General features: G+C 43.2%; 1 protein-coding gene across 2 annotated transcripts in view; it reads right to left on the bottom strand.

Annotated features, from left to right (window-relative positions):
• Window positions 1-20,022, bottom strand: part of LOC125486866 (transmembrane protein 14C-like) — a 47,604-nt gene extending 27,582 nt beyond the window's left edge. The window contains exons 1-3 of one of the 2 annotated variants that reach the window (XM_048616370.1): window positions 20,012-20,022; window positions 2,820-2,925; window positions 2,270-2,527 (exon numbers count right to left, since the gene is read on the bottom strand). In XM_048616370.1, coding sequence (XP_048472327.1) covers window positions 2,270-2,527; window positions 2,820-2,895 — 334 coding nt within the window. In that variant the 5' untranslated portion in view covers window positions 2,896-2,925; window positions 20,012-20,022. The remainder of the gene's footprint in view (window positions 1-2,269; window positions 2,528-2,819; window positions 2,926-20,011) is intronic. The other variant, XM_048616375.1, reaches the window with a different exon arrangement.
• Between the last annotated feature and the right edge of the window lie 1,185 nt (window positions 20,023-21,207).

Here is a 21,207-nt window from a genome sequence, read left to right as displayed (position 1 = left end):
TCCTGTTTTGAGTCCTTGGTATCTGTCATAAGTCTCCCTTTATCTTGTAATCTAATGCTGTATGTCCCTTAGTGGTCAGGGTTCACAGGATTTGATGGTCTGAGCCTTTTTCTGTATTGGAACATGTTGGCCTTGTATTCTCTATATTACTTTCTTGGCTACATCCCACTGTTTTGAGACAGATGTACTTGAAAGTATCCACTCCCAGTCCACCTTGGCCAAATCATATCTGATCTTATTAAAGTCAGCCTTCCTCCAATAGAGAACTTTCATTTCAGCCTATTCTTGTTCTTTTCCATAACAATTTTGAAAATATTGAAAAATAATCATGGAAGACTTCAACTATCTCAAAATAAACTGTCTTAACCAATACATAAGAAATACAATCAGAAAGAAATCACTATTATATCTAATATTGAGACATGAAACAGCAGATCACAGAGGAAAGCATAGGGCTTCAAAACAACCATCATCTTCACAGAATTATTACAACACAGAAGGCCAGTTGACCTCATATCTGTGCTTGGCCCTCCGAAGTGCCTTTATAATCAATTACTTAAATGAAGAAAGTGAATATACTTTCAGCAAGTTTACAGATAATAACAAATGGAAAGGCAAGCAGTGAGGATGACACACTGAGTCTGCAGAAGGATATAGATGGGTTAAGAGAGTGGGCAAAATCTTTGCTGATGGAATATAACGAGGGAAAATCTGAGGTTATGCAGTTTAGCAGGAAGAATGGTGGAGCTGAATATCTAGAGGAGCAATACCTTTCTGTGTCAGCATTTATTTAGGGGCGACATGATGGCTCAGTGGTTAGCACTGCTGCCTCACAGCAGTGACTTGGGTTCAATTCCACCCTTGGATGACTGTACGTTCTCCCGTGTCTGCAATGGGTTACCTCCCACAGTCAGATTCAGTGAATTGACCATGCTAAATTGCCCATACTGTGCAGGGATGTGCAGGCTAGGTGGGTTAGCCATGGGAAATGCAAGGTTACAAGGGATGGGGTTAGTAGCGTGTCTGGGTGGGATGCTCTTCTGAGGGACAGCGTGGACTTGATGGGCTGAATGGCGTGCTTCCATACAATAGTGATTCTATGAATATTACGTAAATTCAGAAAGACTGCAGAAAGCTACAGAACAAAAGGATTTGGGAGTTCTTGTGCACATAAAGCTAGGATCCAAGTTGAATGGGTAATAGGGAAGGCAAATGAAATAGAAAAGGAGGAAGGTTTTGCTAAAACCAGGTCAGAAATCACATGACACCAGGTTATAGTCCAACAGGTTTACTTGACAACACAAGCCTGTTGAACCTGGTGTTGTGTCATTTCTGACCTTGTCCACCCCAGTCCAACAACAGCACCTACACATCATTGACAAAACTATACAAGGCTCTAGTCAGACTGTGAAGAGTCTGACTAGAGCCTTGTATAGTTTTGGGTCCTTTATCTCAGGAAAGATCTAATTGGGATTGGTTTGCACATTTAAAATGGATGATAGGAAGGATGTTGTTAAACTTGAAAGGGTGCAGAAAAGGTTTACAAGGATGTTACCGGGTCTGCAGGGTTTGAGTTATAGGGAGAGGCTGAATAGTCTGGGACCTTTTTTCCCCCCTTGAGTGTCAGAGGCTAAGGGGTGACTTTATAGAGTTTCGTAAAATCATGAGGACAAGGATAGGGTGAACAGCCAAGGTCTTTTCCCTAGGGTGGGTGCATCTAAAACTAGATAGCATAGTTTTAAGTCGAGAGGGGAAACATTTAAAAATGACCTGAGGGGTAACATTTTCACACAGATGTGGTGCATGAATGGAAATGAGCTACCAAAGGAAGTGGTGGAGGCATATACAATTACAACATGTAAAATATATCTGGATGGATATATGAATAGGAAGGGTTTAGGGGGATATGAGTGAAATGCTGGCAATTGGGACTATGTCCCAAAGGGACTGTTTCCACGTTGAATGGTTCAACGACTAATAGGAATTTCTTCTCTCAGAGGACAGTGAATCTGGGAATTCTTTACCACGAAGGGCTCTGAAGCTGGATCGTTAAGTTTATTCAAGGCCAAGACAGATAGATTTTTAATCGCAAGGAAATCAAGGGTTATGGCGAAAAGGCAGGAAAGTGGAACTGAGGATTATCAGATCAACCATGATCTCAGTGAATGACGGAGCAGACTGGATGGTCTGACTGGCCTATACCGCATGGTGTTTATCACTAATTCGGACAACTTTACTGTCACTAATGGAGTTAAGCCTGACTACTTACAACTTCCGGGTTTTGTTATTTTAATCAACTTGTTCCGATACATCATGACACGCCTCCAGGTCAAATGGGATTTGAACCAGACTCTCTTGCTTCGAGGTAGGAACATTACCCCAGCGCCGCAAAACAAACTGCCATTATTCATGAAAGTCAGTGAGGATACAATCACCACTCTTCTGGCTTTATTCCTGTATTTGGTGAGTTCGGACGATACCTCTGTTATTTCGATCTCCGCGCTCGCATCATTGACCCCCCTCCTTTCTGAAAACATTGAAACATATTAATATTTAATCTATGCTCTCTGTCTCCACATGAATTCCCTTCAAGTCCTTAACAGATCCAACCTTTTACCGATCGTTGCACGTTATTTGTTTTACATTTACATGAAATATTTCTTGCCAATCTCTTCTGCTAACATCTCACTCAGGGAAACATCATAATGTGGGAGGAGAGGAAAAACCCCGAGAAATTCTCAAACATAGCGACTTCATAAAAATGCATCGATATCATTACAGGGCCAAGCCCTGTTACACATTTGGTCATTAGCTCTTACCCGCTTTAACATAACCGACCAGACCTCCTGAAGCCACCAAAGCCGCATATCCAAAACCAATCCAGTCCACCGCCATCTTGCACTGCCTTCCTCAATCTTCTGGCATCTGCGCACAACTGCCAGTCACAGCGGGAGACAGTGTGGGTTCAGTTCGCTAAGGATTCTGGGGAGAGTCCGCTTCCATTCACCCTGAGGAACTCCGAGTAATGTTGGTGCAAGGAGAAAAGGAATAATGTACAGTACACAAAGATCACAAATTTACAAAGATAGTCTGTCTCCGCCATTTGATTATCCTTAGTTTAGATTGTTAGTTGTCCTTTTCCACCAACATCCTGAATCCACGATACAATGATCACTATCCCCTAAATGTTCCCACTGAAACTTGATCTACTTGACCCACTTCGTTCTCAAGAACTGGGTTGAACAAGTGCTTCCTTCCTTGTTGGATTGAACAAATATTACAACAGGAAATTCTCCTGTACACAATCTAGGAATGCTTGCCCCTCACTGCCCTTTACACTACAACTATCCCAGTCTACATTCAGTAATTAAGGTCCCCCATTATAATTACACAGTGATATTTGCACCTATCTGTAATTTTCTTGAAGATTTGTCCCTCTAGATCCGTCCTACTACTTCTATAGATTACACTGAGCAATTTAATTGCACACTTTTTGCTCTGTCCATTCTGTCCCTGAACTCCCTGGAACATGTTTTTTTCAGCACTCCAATGCTCTTCTTAACCCATCTATTCTTCTTGTTTCCTATCTTTTCTGAACACAATGTAACTTGGACTATTTAACATGAAGTCTTGCCTTTCCTTGAGCCAGTTATCCATTATTGCCATTGTAATGATCGAAACGAATTTGACCAGATGGATCACGTTGAGTATGAGATCCCTGATTGGGGCTGTTAACCTTTGCCAATCAGCAAACCCTGGCTGACAGATATAAACAGGAGATTCAGAGAGTCTAGTCACTTTAGGGACCGGCTCTGAGCTAGCTGGTCAGAGTCTATGTACTGTGCATGTGTAAATAAGGGGTGACTTGGTGACGGGATACCAGCAATTATTTCAGTGACGACAAGTGGAAGATAAAGTGAGGGTGATCGAAGATGCCAGCTCCCACGTCTGTACGAAAGTGGAGGTCTTTCCTTAGATTGGTGAATTATTATGGAAAGTTTATACATAAGCTGGCCTCAATTTTGGCACCCTTGCACCTGCTATTGAAAAAGGGTTAGCCTTGGAAATGGTCTTGTAGCCAAGAAGTAGCCTTTAGGGAAGTGAAAAAACAGCTATTGGCATCTAAGATGTTGGCACACTTTGATACCAAGCAAGATGCTTCCTAATGACATGCGATGCTTCCTCGTACAGTATTGGGGTAGTGTTGGCTCACCGGTGGCTCAGCAAAGAAGAACACCCAATAGTGTTTGATTTCCAGACTTTGGCTGATACCGAACGCAATATGCCCAGAAAGAGAATGAAAGTTTGGCTGTCATCTTTGGTGTGATACTGGCTGAACTCGGCCAGGGTCATCCAGGGTTTCCAAAATGGGAATGTTGGCAAGAACTTATGAGTGGTGGCCAGATTAGTTGCCGACATAGCTACATTGGTGGGCAGTGCACAGAGTGCCAATAAGGACCAGAAGTACAGCCAGCAGCTCTCCCACATTCACGGGAATGGCCGGGTAAACCCTGGACTTGGTTACACGTTGACTATGCCGGTTTCTTTGCGGGCTTAATGTTCTTGGTCATTGTGCGTGCCCATTCAAAGTGGCTGGATGTGCACAGAGTTCATTCACCAAACTTGGGAATGATTAGTGAAAAGCTGCACACGTCATTCACAAAACACCAACTCCTACTATCTCTAACTCCTAGAAGTATCAGTTATGGACAATTGGGCATCATTCACCAGCAGGGATTTTGAGTATTTCCTAAAGTCAAATGGCATTCAGCATGTTCAGACAACTCCATGCCATCCATTGTTCAATGGTTTGGTGTCAGTGATAATCCGTAGGGTGAGGAGACTATCTGAGCCTCTTTCCAGCCGGGACTCCCTGTTTGGTGCTGTTAACCTGGACCAATCAGGGATCTTATACTCAACGAGATCCATCTGGCCGACCTCATTCCAATCACTACAAATATTGAAGGAAGTCTTAAAGAAACATCCTACAGCTTCACTCAATATTAAACTGTCCTGGATCCTGTTTGATTATAGCAACCCCCTCATATAACTACAGGGACAGCTCCAGCAGAGTTGCTGATGGGGAGAAGATTCTGCACCAGGTTAAACTGGATATCTCCGGACCTAGGTGGAGGGTGAAACAGCATCAGGACTCCCAATGCTGGCCACATGCCTCCTCCAAATGAGAGAGACGGAGAGTTTACTTCAGAGGACGAAGTTTGGTGTCGAAACAATGGAAATGGCCCTGCAAGGGTATGAGGTGCGGCTGAAGCGATGTCAGGTCCATGACATACAAAGTATGTTAGGACGGTAAGGTGGGCCTAAACAAACATGTGGATCATGTGAAAGCTCCTACCTTGCAAACAGGGCAGGAGCAAAACATAGCTGGCCTCTCAGAGTAGCAAGAAAGGCTGTCAGAAACCGGGGGTTCTCCCATCCATCTAGCATCGAAAAAATCTGAGTCTAAGATGGATGCAGCCTTGATGCCATTAATGCTTGAAGAGAAGGAGGAATTTCTCCTTAGATGCTCTGGGCGCAAGAGGTCGGCTACAGTCGGGTACACACTGCCTATGTCCGAGTCAGAGTTGGAGGGAGCCAGAAATAGACCGAAGACATCCCGGGTGAACCTTCAAGGAAAAGAACAGGCCTATAATCCCTTGATTTAAAGGGGAAAGGGATGTAGTGATTTGGAATGAGGTCGGCCAGGTGGATCTCGTTGAGTATAAGATCCCTGATTGGTCCAGGTTAACAGCACCAATCAGGGAGTCCCGGCTGGAAAGAGTCTCAGATAGTCTCCTCACCCTACGGATTATCACTGAGCTAGCTGGTCAGAGCCCATATACTCTGCTCGTGTAACTAAAGGGTGACTTGGTGACAGGATACCAGCCTCTGTGCAGCTATGTCAGCCACAAAATCATAATTCTAGATATGCAACTCTAATTGAGACTTTGTTACTTTCTCCTTTTTACTCCAACTCCACCTCATAATGTACTATTGTCTATTCTAGTGCACCTTGGTTTTACTCTTTAATATTGTCTCCTTGTTTCCAAAGCTCTGCTGAGTTGGTTTAAACCTTTCTCAACTGCATTAATAAAATGCCTCAGAGTTCAAAACAAGGAACTCAGTTTTGTCTATGTTCAGGTGCAAAACATCAGGCTTGTAAAGATGCCATCTCTCCCAGAGCCAGGTCCAATATCCTATGAATCTTAATCCCTCCTTCTGGTACTATCTTTCCAGCCGTACATTCATCTGACTCATCCTGCTAATTCTGTTCTCACTTACATGTGGCACTGACAGTAGCCCAGACATTATTACTTTTGATTGTTAATTTTCTAGCAAGCTTTCAAAATTCTGTTTGCAGGACCACATCTCCCTTACTATCTATATCATTAGTACTAGTATGGACCACAATCACATCCTCGCCCAGAAGAATATCCTGCAGCTGTTCTATGACATCCATGACCCTAACACCAGGGAGTCATATCCAAAGCTACAAAAGCATCTGTATGCTTCCCTAATTAAAGAACCCCTATTCCTACTACCATTCTACTCTTCTTCCTTCCCTCCTGTGTGTGGTGCCAGGTGTTTATCGTTTGCTTCATGTTTTCAAGGAACCATCGCTCTAGTTGGTATCCAGAATGGAAAACCAATTAGTGAGGAGGAACTCTGTAGGCTCCTGCATTACCTGTCAGTTTGTCTTGAACTACTTTTCTTGAACTGTTCCTGGATGGAATTAGATGTCATTTGGATACTGCCCTGATCTATGAATCCACTCAGTCAGAGCATGAGACTAGGGTACAAATAGCACTACAGTCTCAATAGCTAAAGATTCTCATGAGTCAGGACTTGATTCTTTGGACATATTGTGGACACATCTGATCTCAGAATTAATCCATAGAAGACAAGAAGACAACCCCCTCATCTCTGTGATTAATCTCACGAACCTCTTCTGAACTGCCTCCAGTGCAACTACTTTCCTCTTCAAGTAAGGGGACCAAAATTGTATGCCATGCTCCAGATGCTGTCTTACTAATACCTTGTACAGTTGCAACAATGCTTCCCTACTTCCATATTCTAGTCCTTCAGCAATAAATGCTAAAAATCTATTTGCGTTCCTTATTACCTGCTGTACCTCCACATTGGTTTTCTGCAATTCATGCATGAAGATTCCAAATCCCTCTGCACCAAAGCACTCTGAAGTTTTTGTCTATTTAGATAATAAGCAGCCTTTCTATTCCTCCAACCAAAATGGATAACCTCAAGCTTATCTGTGTTAAACTTCATTTGTCAAATTTTGGCACATTCACCTAACCGATCCACATATATTTGTAAGTTTCTATTTCTTCAGTGCAACTTTCCCACCTATTTTCGTATAATCTGCAAATTTGGCTGCAGTACTTTCCACCTCTGCATCCATGGCATTAACATAGATTGTAAATTGTTAGGGCCTGAGGACTGAACTTTGTGAAAGACCCATTTATCATTACTCTCAGCTTAAATAAATTATCCCTAACCCCATGTGATCTTTGAATTAACTTTTTGTGTGGCACGTTATTACATGTTTTCTGCAAGTTCAGATATACTATGTGGAGGGTGGCATCTGAAGGTAGTTTAGATGACTAAAGTGGCGCATGACAGCAAATGCTGTCATGCCTGTGTGAGTCATGCTAACTGTGTTAGAGATATACAATAAGTGAATACACTGTAAAGAAAATGTCTATTTATCATAGTAGGGACAGATAACTGTAAGAATATTGTATAAACAAGCTCTGCATGCAATTAGCTGTTGTATCTATTGCAATACTGTATAAAGAGCCACATCTACTCACCGTAAGCAGCTTAAGCTCAAAGATATACTTTGAAGTGCTTTCAATAAAGACAACCTTTAAAATTTCTACCTGGTCTCCGTCTCAATCCTGTTCTCCAGTCTCAGAAAGAACTCAACATACTATATCTGCAGGATCTAAATTATCGATTTTGTCTGTTACACATTCAAAGAACTCTAGCAAATTAGTCAAATACAGTTTATCTTTTATAAACCCATGCTGACTCTGATGGATTGTGTTTTGACTTTCTAAATGTTCTGAGATTAGTTCCATAGCAATGAATTCTAACAATTTCCCAACAAAACATGAAACTAACTGGTCAATAGTTTCCTACTTTCTGCCTCCCTCTCATTTCTCCAATCCTCTGGAACCTTTCCTGTATCCAAGGAACTTTGGAATATTATGACCAAAAGATCCACTATCTTTGCTGCCACTTCTTTTAAGACCCTAGGATACAGATCATCAGGGGACTTGTCTGCCTTCAATCCCAATAGTTTGCTCGGTACTTTCTTTTCTAGTGATAATGGTTATTTTAAGTTCCATCTTTTCTGTAACCTTTGCATTACCTGTTTCTATTGGGGCGGTACTAGCATCTTTTGCTGCGAAAACTGTAGCAAAACACTGATTTTGTGACTGCCATTTCTGTGTTCCCCACTATTAACTCTCCCGTCACATTTTCCAAAGGACCAACATTCGTTTTAGCTGCAAACACAGAAATTGCTGGCCAAATTCAACAAGTCTGGCAGCATCTGTGGGAAGAAAGCAGAGTTAATGTTTTGAGTAGGGTGACTCTTCATCTGAACTAAATTCAGCAAGTATAGAAACTGGTATTTATGCTGAAGATGAGCTTGGAGGAGGGTTGGGGAAGGGAGAGGTGAGCAGATAGGCGGAGATGGAGCCAAGAGAGAGGGAGAGAGAAAGAAAAGAAAGGGGTAATTAAATGAGGGTTTATAGCTGGCAGGCCGAGTCAGAAGAGAAGCTGAATATGTAATAATGAGAGCTGGGGTGAAATAACTCCACAAAGGTCAGTATCTTGTCACCAAGTTACCTTTTATTTACACATGCACGGTACAAAACCCTGACCCATCTAGCTCAGTGCTGGTTCCTAGAGTGAACAGAACCCCTGACAATCCTGTTTATACCAGGCTAACAGCCCCAATCAGGGAGTTCTTATTCTGTGAGGTCCACCTGGCTGACCTTGTTCCAATCACTACATCCCTCCCCCTCGAAGTCCTGGGATGTAGGCCTATTCTTTTTCCTGTAGCTCCTCTTGGGGCTTTTTTGCATCAGGTCCAGTTCCTTTTACTCTGCTACGGATACAGGTGGCGTTTAATGGATAATATCCCGCCTCTTGCACCCAGAGCATCTCGGCTGGAATTCGTCTTCTTCTTCTTCAGGCAGGAATGGAGTTGAGGCTGTGACATCTGCCATGTCTATTTTGTCCTTAGAGGTTTCTTTGTTAGGCGGAGGGGAGAACCCATGGGTTCTGACAGCCTTGCTGGATGTTCTGAGGGGCTAGGTATATTTTACCCCTGCCTCATTTGCAAGGTTGTTACTTTCATGTGGTCCACATGCTTTTTCAGGACTACCTCTCCTACCCAAAGGTCGTATTTCATGGGACCTGACCTCGCGTTGTCCATGCTGTCTCTGTAGTTGCGTGAGGGGTGAATAATCAAGCAAGAACTGTGACAGTTTGGTATTGAGTGAAATTGTAGGCTGTCTCTTTAAGTATTGTCTTTAATATTTGCACTACTCTTTCTGCCAGACTTTTAGATGATGGATGGTATGGAGCTGTCCGTGTATGCCAAACACCATTCAACTTTAGGAAAAGCTCACATTCCCTTCTGGTAAATGATGGCCCAATGCCTGTGACCAACACCTCTGGGATTATGTGTGTTGCAAAAATGGTCACAGCTTTTCTATCAGCATCCCTATGTTTAATGAATGAACTCCATGCACATCCAACCACTTTGAATGGGCGTCCACAATGACTAAAAATGCATAGCCCCATGAAAGGACCAGCATAGTCGATGTGTAACCGAGTCCAGGGTTTACGCAGCCATTTCCACGAATGTGGGGGAGCTGCTGGTGGTAACTTTTGAACTTGTTGACATTATGGGCACTGCTCCATCAATGTGGCTATGTCAGCATCCAATCCTGGCCACCAGACATAACCTTTTGCCAACATCTTCATTTTGGAAATCCCTGGATGACTGCAGTGGAGTTCAGTCAGTACCTAGCTGCAACCTTTGCTTGGGACTATTACTCTTGCTCCACATAATAATAAGCCACACTCTATGGTGATCTGGTCTCTCTGGGTCTGGAAAGGCCCTTTTGTTGTCCCCATCACCATCAGCTGTTTTAGTTTTACCAGGATAGTATATTTTAGTGTCTACAGTCTCATATTGTCAAAGGTGACCGGAAGAGTGTCCAGAAAGTTTAAAACCAGAATGGACACTTCTAGGAGCAGTCACCACTGGTGGTGTATCTGTCAGTGGGAGGCAGCTTAAGGCACCTGCATTTGCCGCTTGATCTCCCAGATGGCCTTTCAACTTGTAATTATACACATTCAGAATAAGGATCCACTGCCCAATTTGACCTGAAGCTATCGGCTGCACGGTCCTGTAAGCTTTAAGTAGTCCTAGTAGGGGTTTGTGGTCCTTTACTATTGAAAAATTTACATCTGTAAAGATATTGTCGGAAGTTCTTCACACCAAAGATGACCGCAAAACCTTCCTTCTTTATCTGGGCATATGTTCGTTCACCAAAGTGTGGGAAGCATACGCTATTGGGCATCCCTCTCCACAAGACCACCGGTGAGCCAACACTGCTCCAACACCGTATGAGGAGGCATCGCATGTCAGCACCACATGTTGCTTGAGATCGTGGTGTGCCAACACCTTAGAAAACAATAGCTGTGTTTTCACTTCCCTAAAGGCTACATCTTGGCTACAAGTTCATTTCCAAGGCTGGCCCCTTTTCAATAGCAGATGTAAGGGTGCCAGGATACAGGCCAGATTACGTATGAATTTTCCTTTATAATTCACCAACCCAAGAAAAGACCTAAGCTCCGGTACAGACATGAGAGCTGGGGCACCTTTGATTGACCTCACTTTATCTTACAACAGGTGCAACCCAGTCTTCTTGACTCTGTAGCCCAAGTAGATCACTTGGCGCGGCGGGGTGCCTGGAACACATATTTTTCCCTCAGAAGGTGTACACCAGCTTTGGAGAAATATTTCAGCACTATGTCCAAGTTCTCTAAATGCTCTTTATTGGTCTTCCTGGTTATTAGCATGCCATCCAGTTAAATGACGACCTGAGGTAGACCATGTAAAATGTTCTCCATCATCTGTTGGAAAATGGTACAGGCGGATGATAACCCAAAAGGCAGTCTCGTATATTGGTACAAACCCTTATGGGTTTTAATTGTGGCATACTTCTGGTAATCCTCATCTAATCACAATTGCAGGTACACATGGCTCATGTCCAGCTTCATGAAGGACAGCACCCAGTGCATTGAGTACAGGAATTGGGAGGTCATGTTGAGGCACTGGTTAGGCCATACTGCATCTAATTCTGGTCTCCCTGCTATAGGAGGGATGTTGTAAAATTTGAAAAGGTTCAGAAAAGACCTACAAGAATGTTGGTAGGGCTGGAGGGTTTGAGCTACAGGGAGAGGCTAAATAGGCTGGGGCTATTTTCCCTGGAGCTGAGGGATGACCTTATAGAAGTTTAAAAAGTCATGAGGGGCATAGATTCGGTGAATAGTCAAAGTTTTTTCCCCAGGGAGTCCAAAACTAGAATGCATAGATTTAAAGTGAGAGGGGAAAGATTTAAAAGGGACCTAAGGGGCAACCTTTTCACGCAGAGTGTGGTGCATGTATGGAATGAGCTACCAGAGGAAGTGGTGGAGGCTGGTACAATTATAAAATTTAAAAGGCATGTGGGTGCATGAATAGGAAGGGTTTAAAGGGATATGGGCCAAGTACTGGCAAATGGGACTAGATTAATTTAGGATATCTGGTCGTCATGAACAAGTTGGACTGAAGGGTCTGTTTCCTTGCTGTATTAACCTATGGCTCTATGCTTCTCTTAAGAGACCAGAATAAAAGTTGTACTCTCAAACTGTAGGGTTTCCCCAGTACAGGTTCTCAGCCTGGCTGAGGTCTTACGCAGACATAAGGGTTGGAATTCAGAGCGAATTTTGGTAAGGACTGGTTCTACAATTACTGATACAGCCACGCCAGTATTAACCTCTATTCTAACTGGGTGACCATTTAACCAGATGTTTATTTTGATTGGTTCTGATTTAAACGTTGCTAAACAATTTAACTGTTCCAAACAAGTTGTGGGCAGACTTTCCAGGGTGTCCATTTTCCTGGATATTGGTCTATGAGTTCCCTTACTCAATTCAGGCCCAGTGGGACTCTTTTGCTGTCTCAAGTCTATATACTGGTAGCAAATACAATGCTCTGCCGGCCCAGATCCTCCTTGATGTACTTTTATTGCAAACCCACAGTATTTCCTTGTTTATGACGTGCCCCACTGCAGGTCTACTGAATGGGGACCTAAGGATTACTCTTACCAGAAATATCTTTCCCTTGCTATTTCTTACCATTTCTAACCAGGCTAATTCTATGTCTTGATCTCCAGTACTGATATAATTTCTCGCTGATCTTTTCCATTACTAAAAAGCCACACTGCCTCATTTTTCTCCCTGTCTATCCTTCTTAAATACTCAGTACACTTAAATATTCAATTCCTAAACTTGGTCACCCTGCAGTCACATCTCAGTAATCACCACAAAATCATACCCATTTGGCTTTGGTAGTGTTGTTAACACATTAATTTTATTCTGAATGCTTCATGATACAAAGCCTGTAAGTTTGTTGTAAGATCAAATTACCTTAGTCTTGTATGTTTTCTTGGTGTAATTTGATGGTTGTACATTCTGCTCCTCCCTTTTATTTTTTAGTGACAGCCTCTTTACTAACCTGCACGTCTGCCTTCTCCTTTAAATTTAATTTTCCAATTTTCCATGCAACTGAACTCTCACCCCCATTATTTAGTTTAAACCCTTTTCTACAGCCCTGGTTATGTGATTTGACAAGATGTCAGCCCCAGCATGATTCAGGTGCAGCCCATCCCATTGGAACAGCTCCTTCCCCAGTGTCAATGCCCCAAGAATTCAAACCCATTTCTCTCACACCAATCTTGGAGCTACCTCTTCAATCTTACTAACCCTATGCCAACTAACATATGGCTCAGCTAGTGAGATAACAAGGTGTAGAGCTGGATGAACACAGCAGGCCAAGCAGCATCAGAGGAGCAGGAAAGCTGACGTTTCGTGTCTGGACCCTTCTTCAGAAATGGGGGAGGGGAAGGGGATTCTGAGATAAATAGAGAGAGAGGGGGAGGCAGATGGAAGGTGAATAAAGGAGCAGATAGGTGGAGAGGAGACGGACAGGTCAAGGAGGCGGGGATGGAGACAGTAAAGGTGAGTGTGGTGGGGAGTTAGGATGGGGGTTGGTCAGTCAAGGGAAGATGGACAGGTCAAGGAGGCGGGGATGAGGCTGGTAGGTAGGAGGTGGGGGTGGGGGTTGAGGTGAGAGGAGCGGATAGGTGGGAGAAAAGACAGACAGGTCAAGAAGGTGGGGACGAGCTGGGCTGGTTTTGGGATGAGGTCGGGGTTGGGGATGAGCTGGACTGGTTTTGGGATGAGGTCGGGGGTGGGGAGATTTTGAAGCTTGTGAAGTCCACATTGATACCATTGGGCTGCAGGGTTCCCAAGCAAAATATGAGGTGCTGTTCCTGCAACCTTTGGGTGGCATCGTTGTGGCACCAGAGGAGGCCTAGGATGGACATGTCGTCCAAGGAGTGGGAGGGGGAGTTGAAGTGGTTCGTGACTGAGAGGTGCAGTCATTTGTCGAGAACCAAGCGTAGGTGCTCAGTAGGTAATCTGGAGATTTGAGCCTCCATCTGCTAGTGCATTTGCAAAACTTTTCAGAGGTATTGATAACACAGTCTTTTTTTTTCTGAAGAAGGGTTCTAACCCGAAACACCAGCTTTCCTGCTCCTCTGATGCTGCCTGGCCTGCTGTGTTCCTCCAGCTCCACACAGTGTTATCTCTGATTCCAGCTTTGGCAGTTCTTACTATCTCTTTTCAGAGGTATTGCTGTTGATATTTTCAATGGATTGCCTGATGGCAATTTTCCTGCACATGACATGGTATGTTTTTGGCATTAGATGCCATCACTCATTGGTCCTGCTACATTCATTATTCATGCCTCCAATGCATACAAGCTGTCTGCTAACACTGCTGTCCTGTTGACCGTGAGTTTGTTAGTATTGAAGTCTTTGACATCAAACACTCTGTTCCTTGGATGGCCAAAGGCTATGCTGGCACACTGCAAGTGTTGTTCAGTTTCATCATCAATGTCTGCTCTTCCTGAGAGGAGTCTCCCAAGGTATGACAATTGATTCAGTGGCTTGCCATTGATCTTGATAGTCACGGGGTAATTTTTATGCAGCAGTATCAAGCTGGGAGAAGACCTTTGTCTTCTGAATGTTTAGCCTAAGGCACCTTCTCTCAAATGTCTCTGTGAATGCACTATTTTATTAGCATTCTTTCTGCCAATGTCCTCACCAATCAGAAGCGTCTTGCCAACCAACCATTGCCTGAATGACTTTAGCAATGCATTTTTAAAAGAGTTTTTGTTGTGAGTAAATCACTTTGAGTTACTTTTAATTTGACTACTTATTAAGAAGTGTCACTGACAATCAAGTACTGGAACAATGATTTGAACTTTATTGCATGTAGCAGCCAAAATAAGACTGTTCAAGTAATAAAGTTAAGCCTCACCATTCTACTTGGTGATACCTGATTAATGGTAGAATTTAGCTATGATTCCAATCAACAGTGTGTGTCTCTGATCTCCAGGGTTTGATCCTTGTGCTGTGTTTTTCTTCAAAGTTCTGCTGTTGAATTGTTATGATGTTGGATTCTTATACAGATTTTCGTCTTTCAGGTCATTATTGACGATCCTTTAGATTCTTTCATCAAAAATATTGCAAGTCTGCAGCTTGTCTTCCTATCAAAAGTGTTTGTTGTTACATTTGACATTGACTGTCTGTTTGAAGATTTCCTGCAGTTAACTCCTTAAATTCTTCTGCAGGGCAGTCAGTTAACTTTATGGCACAAAACAGATAGTTATCAATCTGATGTCAAAACAGTTTTGTTCTTGTAGCTTCAACTCCATCTTTTCCCAGACATGGCTAATTGCTTTCAATCCCTGTATAAGTTTGTTCTTGTCCCTTAATAGTTTATTCCAGACAGTTATTGCTGACTTCTTTATGTGTAATAGTTTATCTTTGTTGATTCTTTCAATCCACGAGCAGTTATTAAAGCTCTGAAGTTTATAATATCACAGTCCCTCCTCTTCATTTTTAATATGATGAACAAACACCCTAGTATAATCAGTCATTTTCCACCATTTCGGTTCATATCCAAGTTGAGTTGCTACACCATGCATAATTTAAAAATCTATAACTTCATTATGCAGTGCAGACAAATGCAAACCAATAATCAATAAATGAGTCAGAGATTAATATCAGTAATAAATCACAAAGCAACAATAGAGTAATAAAAATGCACAAAATAAAAATAGTAATAAACATGATTCACCCATTGCAGCTTTAAGATAATCATGTCTTAACAGAACTCCAACAAGATGTGAAATAATACAAACCCACAAGGCCAGTTGTATATTACTTCTGCAATTCCAGATGTTATCCCACCAAAAATGTTTCTTAATGTTTTTTTAATACCCGTCTTGATTCTTTGACTATTCCATTGAACCTTAACATGTAACCTGTGGGCCTTTCTCAAAATACTTTTTATTTCTTCCAAATGTTCCCTTTGCAGGGCAATATAGAGCTCATATTTTTGCCAATAAGACATAACTATTTCTCTAGTTGAGTCAATCATATCAAAAGTCACAGATTTTCTCCTACTGATGTTAACCAGTTCCATTGTTTCAATGCACATGGCATTTGAGGGTTAATGCAAAATGTTGAATCAGTGATGGGACAAGACTGGTTATGATAATGGTATTCTTTTAAAGATGTTGTGATACAGTATTCTCCTTTACTCCCAAATCCAACTCTGCTTATGTTGTCTCCAGTGGTAGTTGAATTTTCAAGAGAACAGTTAACTGTTTCATTCCTGTTGGACTCAAAACCACATGTGGCTTGTCCAGCTGTATAAGTGGGAGAGGCACAAACAATAGTTTTATCAGTCTGTTGGCATTCCTTAAGTGCCGTCCCTACAAGTCACCCCCCATGATTTTACTGCATAAGGTAGAGCCTTCTTAACTCTCATCCAAATGTATTTTGGATCACTCCAATATTTTCCATTGTTCATTAGTCCCTAATATAATTAATCTCCTTAACTCACAGATAGAGATTTGATTTAAAGTCTCTGTCTCATCAGCTAATTTCCTTCACTTAGTGCTGTCAACCCATGTAGGAACTTCTTCCTTTTTCATTTGATTTATGTTTTCACTGTACTCATCTAACACTCTATATAACTGCGATATATACTATACAAATTTACATTTATATGATGTTGACCACTCTTTCCTCATTCCTTTATTAAGTTGTTAGTTACATGAGCATGTGATTCTAAGATGTTAACAATATGAAATTCATGCCTCCTATACTCTTATCAAAATCTAACTAAGGGGAGGTGATGGCCTAGTGGTTTTATCACTGGACTGTTAATCCAGAGACCCAGATAACATTCTGAGGACTTAGGTTTGAATCCCACCAAGGCAGATGTTGGAATTTGAATTCAATAAAATATCTGGAATTAAGAATCTAATGATGACCATGAACCCACTGTCAATTGTTGGGGGAAAAACCCATCTAGTTTGGGAAGGAAACTGCTATCCTTACCTGGCCTTGCCTACATCTGATTCCAGACCCACAGCAATGTGGTTGACTCTGAAGTTCAGCCCTCTGGGCAATTAGGGATGGGAAATAAATGCTGCCTAGTGACACCCTCATCCCGTTAATGAATTTTAGAAAAATATATAAATGACATCAAAAGTAGACCCAGTAGCGATCTCTATGGCCACACTTCACAGGCTTCCAGTCTGAAAAACTACCCTCCACAACCACCCTCTCTCATCTATAGTCAAGCCAATTTTGCAACTAATTGGCAAGCTCACCCTGAATCCCATGTGATCTAACTTTACTAATTAGTCTACTATGCAGAACCTTGTCAAAGGCTTTACTGAAGTCCGTATAAATAACTGCTCTGCCTTCATCAATCTTTTTGGGTACGTTCTCAAAAAACTCAATAAAGTTTGAGAGACATGATTTCCCTTGCACAAAACCATGCTGACTATCCTCAATCAGTCCTCGCTTCTCCAAATGCATGTAAATCCTATCCAAATCACCTTCGACAACTTACCCACCACAGATGTCAGGCTTACAGGTCTATAGATCTGAAGCTTCTCCTTAAAGCCTTTCTTAAATAAAGGCAAAACATTAGCCACCTGCCAGTCCTGTGGCACCTTACCTGTGGCTATAGATGATACAAATATTTCTGTCAGGGGCCCTACAACTTCTTCCCTAACTTCTCACAATGTCCTGGGATACATTTGATCAGGTCCCAGAAATTTATCCACCTTTATGTTTTCTAAAACCTCCAGCAATTCCTCTTCAGTAATATGAACGGTTCTCAAAATATTAATATTTATTTCCCTGAATTCTCTCGCCTCCATTTCTTTCATTATAGTAAACTGATGTGAAATATCCATTTAGCATCTCTCCCATTTCCTGAGGTTCGATATACAGCCAACCTTGTTGATCTTTAAGGGGCCCTATTCTGTCCTGGTTGCTGTTTTGTCTTAATGTACTTGTAGAATCTGCTTAACCTTATCAGACAAGGCTATTTCATATCTCTTCCTTGCCTTCCTGATTTCCCTCTTAAGAATGCCCCTATACTCTTTATACTGAAGAGATTCATTTGATCCCAGTTTTGACTAGAACTTCAATATCTTTATTCATCCCTTGTTCCCTACTCTTATCGGCCTTACCCTTCACCCTTACATGAATATAATGCCTCTGAACTCTCATCAACACACTTTTGAAAGCCTCCCCCTGGTCACTTGTCCCTTAGCCTGCGAGCAGGTTATTCCAAGAGATAGCAAGAACTGCAGACGCTGAAGTCAGAGATAACATAGTATAGAACTGGAGGAACACAGCAGGCCAGGCAGCATCAGAGGAGCAAGAATGTTGACATTTCGGGTTGGGACCCTTCTTCAGAAATAGGGAGGAGCAAGGGAGCTGGGAAATAAATAGAGAGAGGAGGGGTGAGGCTGGGGGAGGTAGGTGGGATGGTGATAGGTGAGTGCAAGTAGGGAGTGGTGGGGATTGGTTAGTGAGGTGGGAGGGGTGGATAGATGGGAGAGAAGATGGACAGGTTGTGTCAGGTCAAGGAAACTGGGATGAGAGGGAGGGTTGGACATGGGCTGAAACCGGGCGTGGGGAGATTTTTAAACTGGTGAATTCCATGTTCAGGCTATTGGGCTGTAGGCTACCGAGGCGGAATATGAAGTGTTGCTCCTCCGTTTGTGGGTGGTATCATTGTGCCACTGGAGGAGGCCCATGATGGACATGTCACCCAGGGAGTGGGAGGGGGAGTTAAAATGGTTGGTGACCGGAAGGTGTTATTGTTTGTCACATACAGAGCACAGATGCTCTACAAAATGGTATCCGAGTCTACGCTTGGTCTCACCGATGTAGAGGAGGCCACACTGGGAGCAACAAATACAGTAGACCAAGTTGACAATGTGCAGGTGAACCCCTGCCTGATATGGAAGATTTGTTTTGTGCCTTGAATGGAGGTGAGGGGGGCAAGTGTAGGGGTGTAGCACTTCCTGCGGTTGCAGGGAAAGGTGCCAGGTATGCTGGGGTTAGTGGGGAGTGTGGAGCAGACAAGGGAGTCATGGAGAGAGCAGTCCTTTTTTGTGGAGGAAGAGGTGGGGGATAGTGCCAGTGTAACAGCAAAAGAGGGACTGTTCCGTGTATCGTACGGAGGCAGGCATAGCTTGGGCTCATGCGGGTGCCCATGGCTACCCCATTAGTCTGTAGGATGTGGGAGGAGTTAAAGGAGAAGTTGTTAATGGTAAGGACGAGTTCAGTTAAGCAGATGAGGGTGTCGTTTTGACAACTGTATCGGCTCTGCCTTGTGCCCCCGTGAGAAGCTTGAACAGTTCATCAACTTTACTAACACCTTTCATCCCAACCTCAGATTCACCAGTACTATCTCCCTCTCCTTCCTGGATCTCTCTGTCTCCATCTCTGGTGACTGCCTCAAAACTGACATCTATTTCAAGCCCACCGACTCCCACAGCTGCCTGGACTACACCTCCTCTCACTCACCTTTCTGCAAGAACGTGATCCCCTACTCCCAATTCTTCCGCCTCCACTATGTCTGATCCCAAGATGGGGCTATCCACTCCTGCACATCCTAGATGTCCTCCTAGTTCAAGGACCGTAACATCCTCCCTCCTGTGATCAAAAATGCCCTCAGCCACACCTCTTGCATTTCCCGCATTTCTGCCCTCACATCGCCTCCCCCTGCAACAAAAATAAAGACAGAATCCCACTTGTCCTCACATTTCACCCCACCAACCTCTGCATTTAATGTATCATTCTCTGCCACTTCCACCACCTAAAATCCAACCCCACAACCAAAGAAATAGTTCTCTCCCCAGCTCTATTTGCCTTTCATGGGGATCGCTGTGTCCACGACTCCCTCATCCACTCCACACTCACCACTAACCCCACCATCCCTGGCACCTTTCCTTGCAACCACAGGAAGTGCTACACCTGCCCCTGCACCTCCTCCCTCACCTCCATTCATGGCAAAAAACAAACCTTCCATATCAGACAGGGGTTCACCTGCACATCCGTCAACTTGGTCTACTGTATCTGCTGCTCCCTATGTGGCCTCCCCTACATCAGTGAGACCGAGTGTAGACTTGGAGATTGTTTTGTAGAGCATCTGTGCTCTGTACGTGACAGACGACAACACCTTCCAGTCACCAACCACTTTAACTCCCCCTCCTGCTCCCTGGGTGACATGTCCATCAATGACACCACCTGCAAACCGGAAGAGCACCACCTCCTATTCCACCTTGGGAGCCTACAGCCTGATGGCCTAAACATGGAATTCATCAATTTCAAAATGTCCCCACCCTGAATACTGATGGACAAAGACAAGAGTGGTCCTAAAGGAAGAGTGCTGAATTGGGGGAAGGCCAACTATAACAAAATTCGACAGGAGCTGGGGAATGTGGATTGGGAGCAGCTGTTTGAGGGTAAATCCACATTTGATATGTGGGAGGCTTTTAAAGAGAGGTTGATTAGAGTGCAGGACAGACATGTCCTTGTGAAAATGAGGGATAGAAAGGGCAAGATTAGGGAACCATGGATGACAGGTGAAATTGTGAGACTAGCAAAGAGGAAAAAGGAAGCATACATAAGGTCTAGGCGACTGAAAACAAACAAAGCTTTGGAAGAATATCGGGAAAGTAGGACCAATCTGAAACGAGGAATTAAGAGGGCTAAAAGGGGTCACGAAATATCTTTAGCAAACAGGGTTAAGGAAAATCCCAAAGCCTTTTATTCATACATAAGGAGCAAGAGGGTAACTAGAGAAAGGGTTGGCCCACTCAAGGACAAAGGAGGGAAGTTATGCGAGGAGTCAGAGAAAATGAGTGAGATTCTTAATGAGTACTTTGCGTCGGTATTCACTGAAGAGAGGGACATGATGGATGTTGAGGTTAGGGATAGATGTTTGATTACTCTAGGTCAAGTCAGCATAAGGAGGGGGGGGGGAAGTGTTGGGTATTCTAAAAGGCATAAGGGTGGACAAGTCCCCAGGTCCGGATGGGATCTATCCCAGGTTACTGAGGGAAGCGAGAGAGGAAATAGCTGGGGCCTTAACAGCTATCTTTGCAGCATCCTTGAGCATGGGTGAGGTCCCGGAGGACTGGAGAATTGCTAATGTTGTCCCCTTGTTTAAGAAGGGTAGCAAGGATAATCCAGGAAATTATAGACCGATGAGCCTGACGTTAGTGGTGGGAAAGCTACTGGAGAAGATACTGAGGGATAGGATCTATTTACATTTGGAAGAAAATGGGCTTTTTAGTGATAGGCAGCATGGTTTTGTGCAGGGAAGGTCATATCTTCCCAACTTGATAGAATTCTTTGAGGAAGTGACAAAGTTGATAGATGAGGGAAGGGCTGTGGATGTCATATACATGGACTTCAGTAAGCTTTTGATAAGGTTCCCCATGGTAGG

Source organism: Rhincodon typus, chromosome 2, assembly GCF_021869965.1.
Source record: "Rhincodon typus isolate 14 chromosome 2, sRhiTyp1.1, whole genome shotgun sequence".
NCBI lineage: Eukaryota > Metazoa > Chordata > Chondrichthyes > Orectolobiformes > Rhincodontidae > Rhincodon > Rhincodon typus.
Note: the sequence above shows the minus strand (reverse complement) of the source record. Positions and strands in the feature narration are given on the sequence as shown.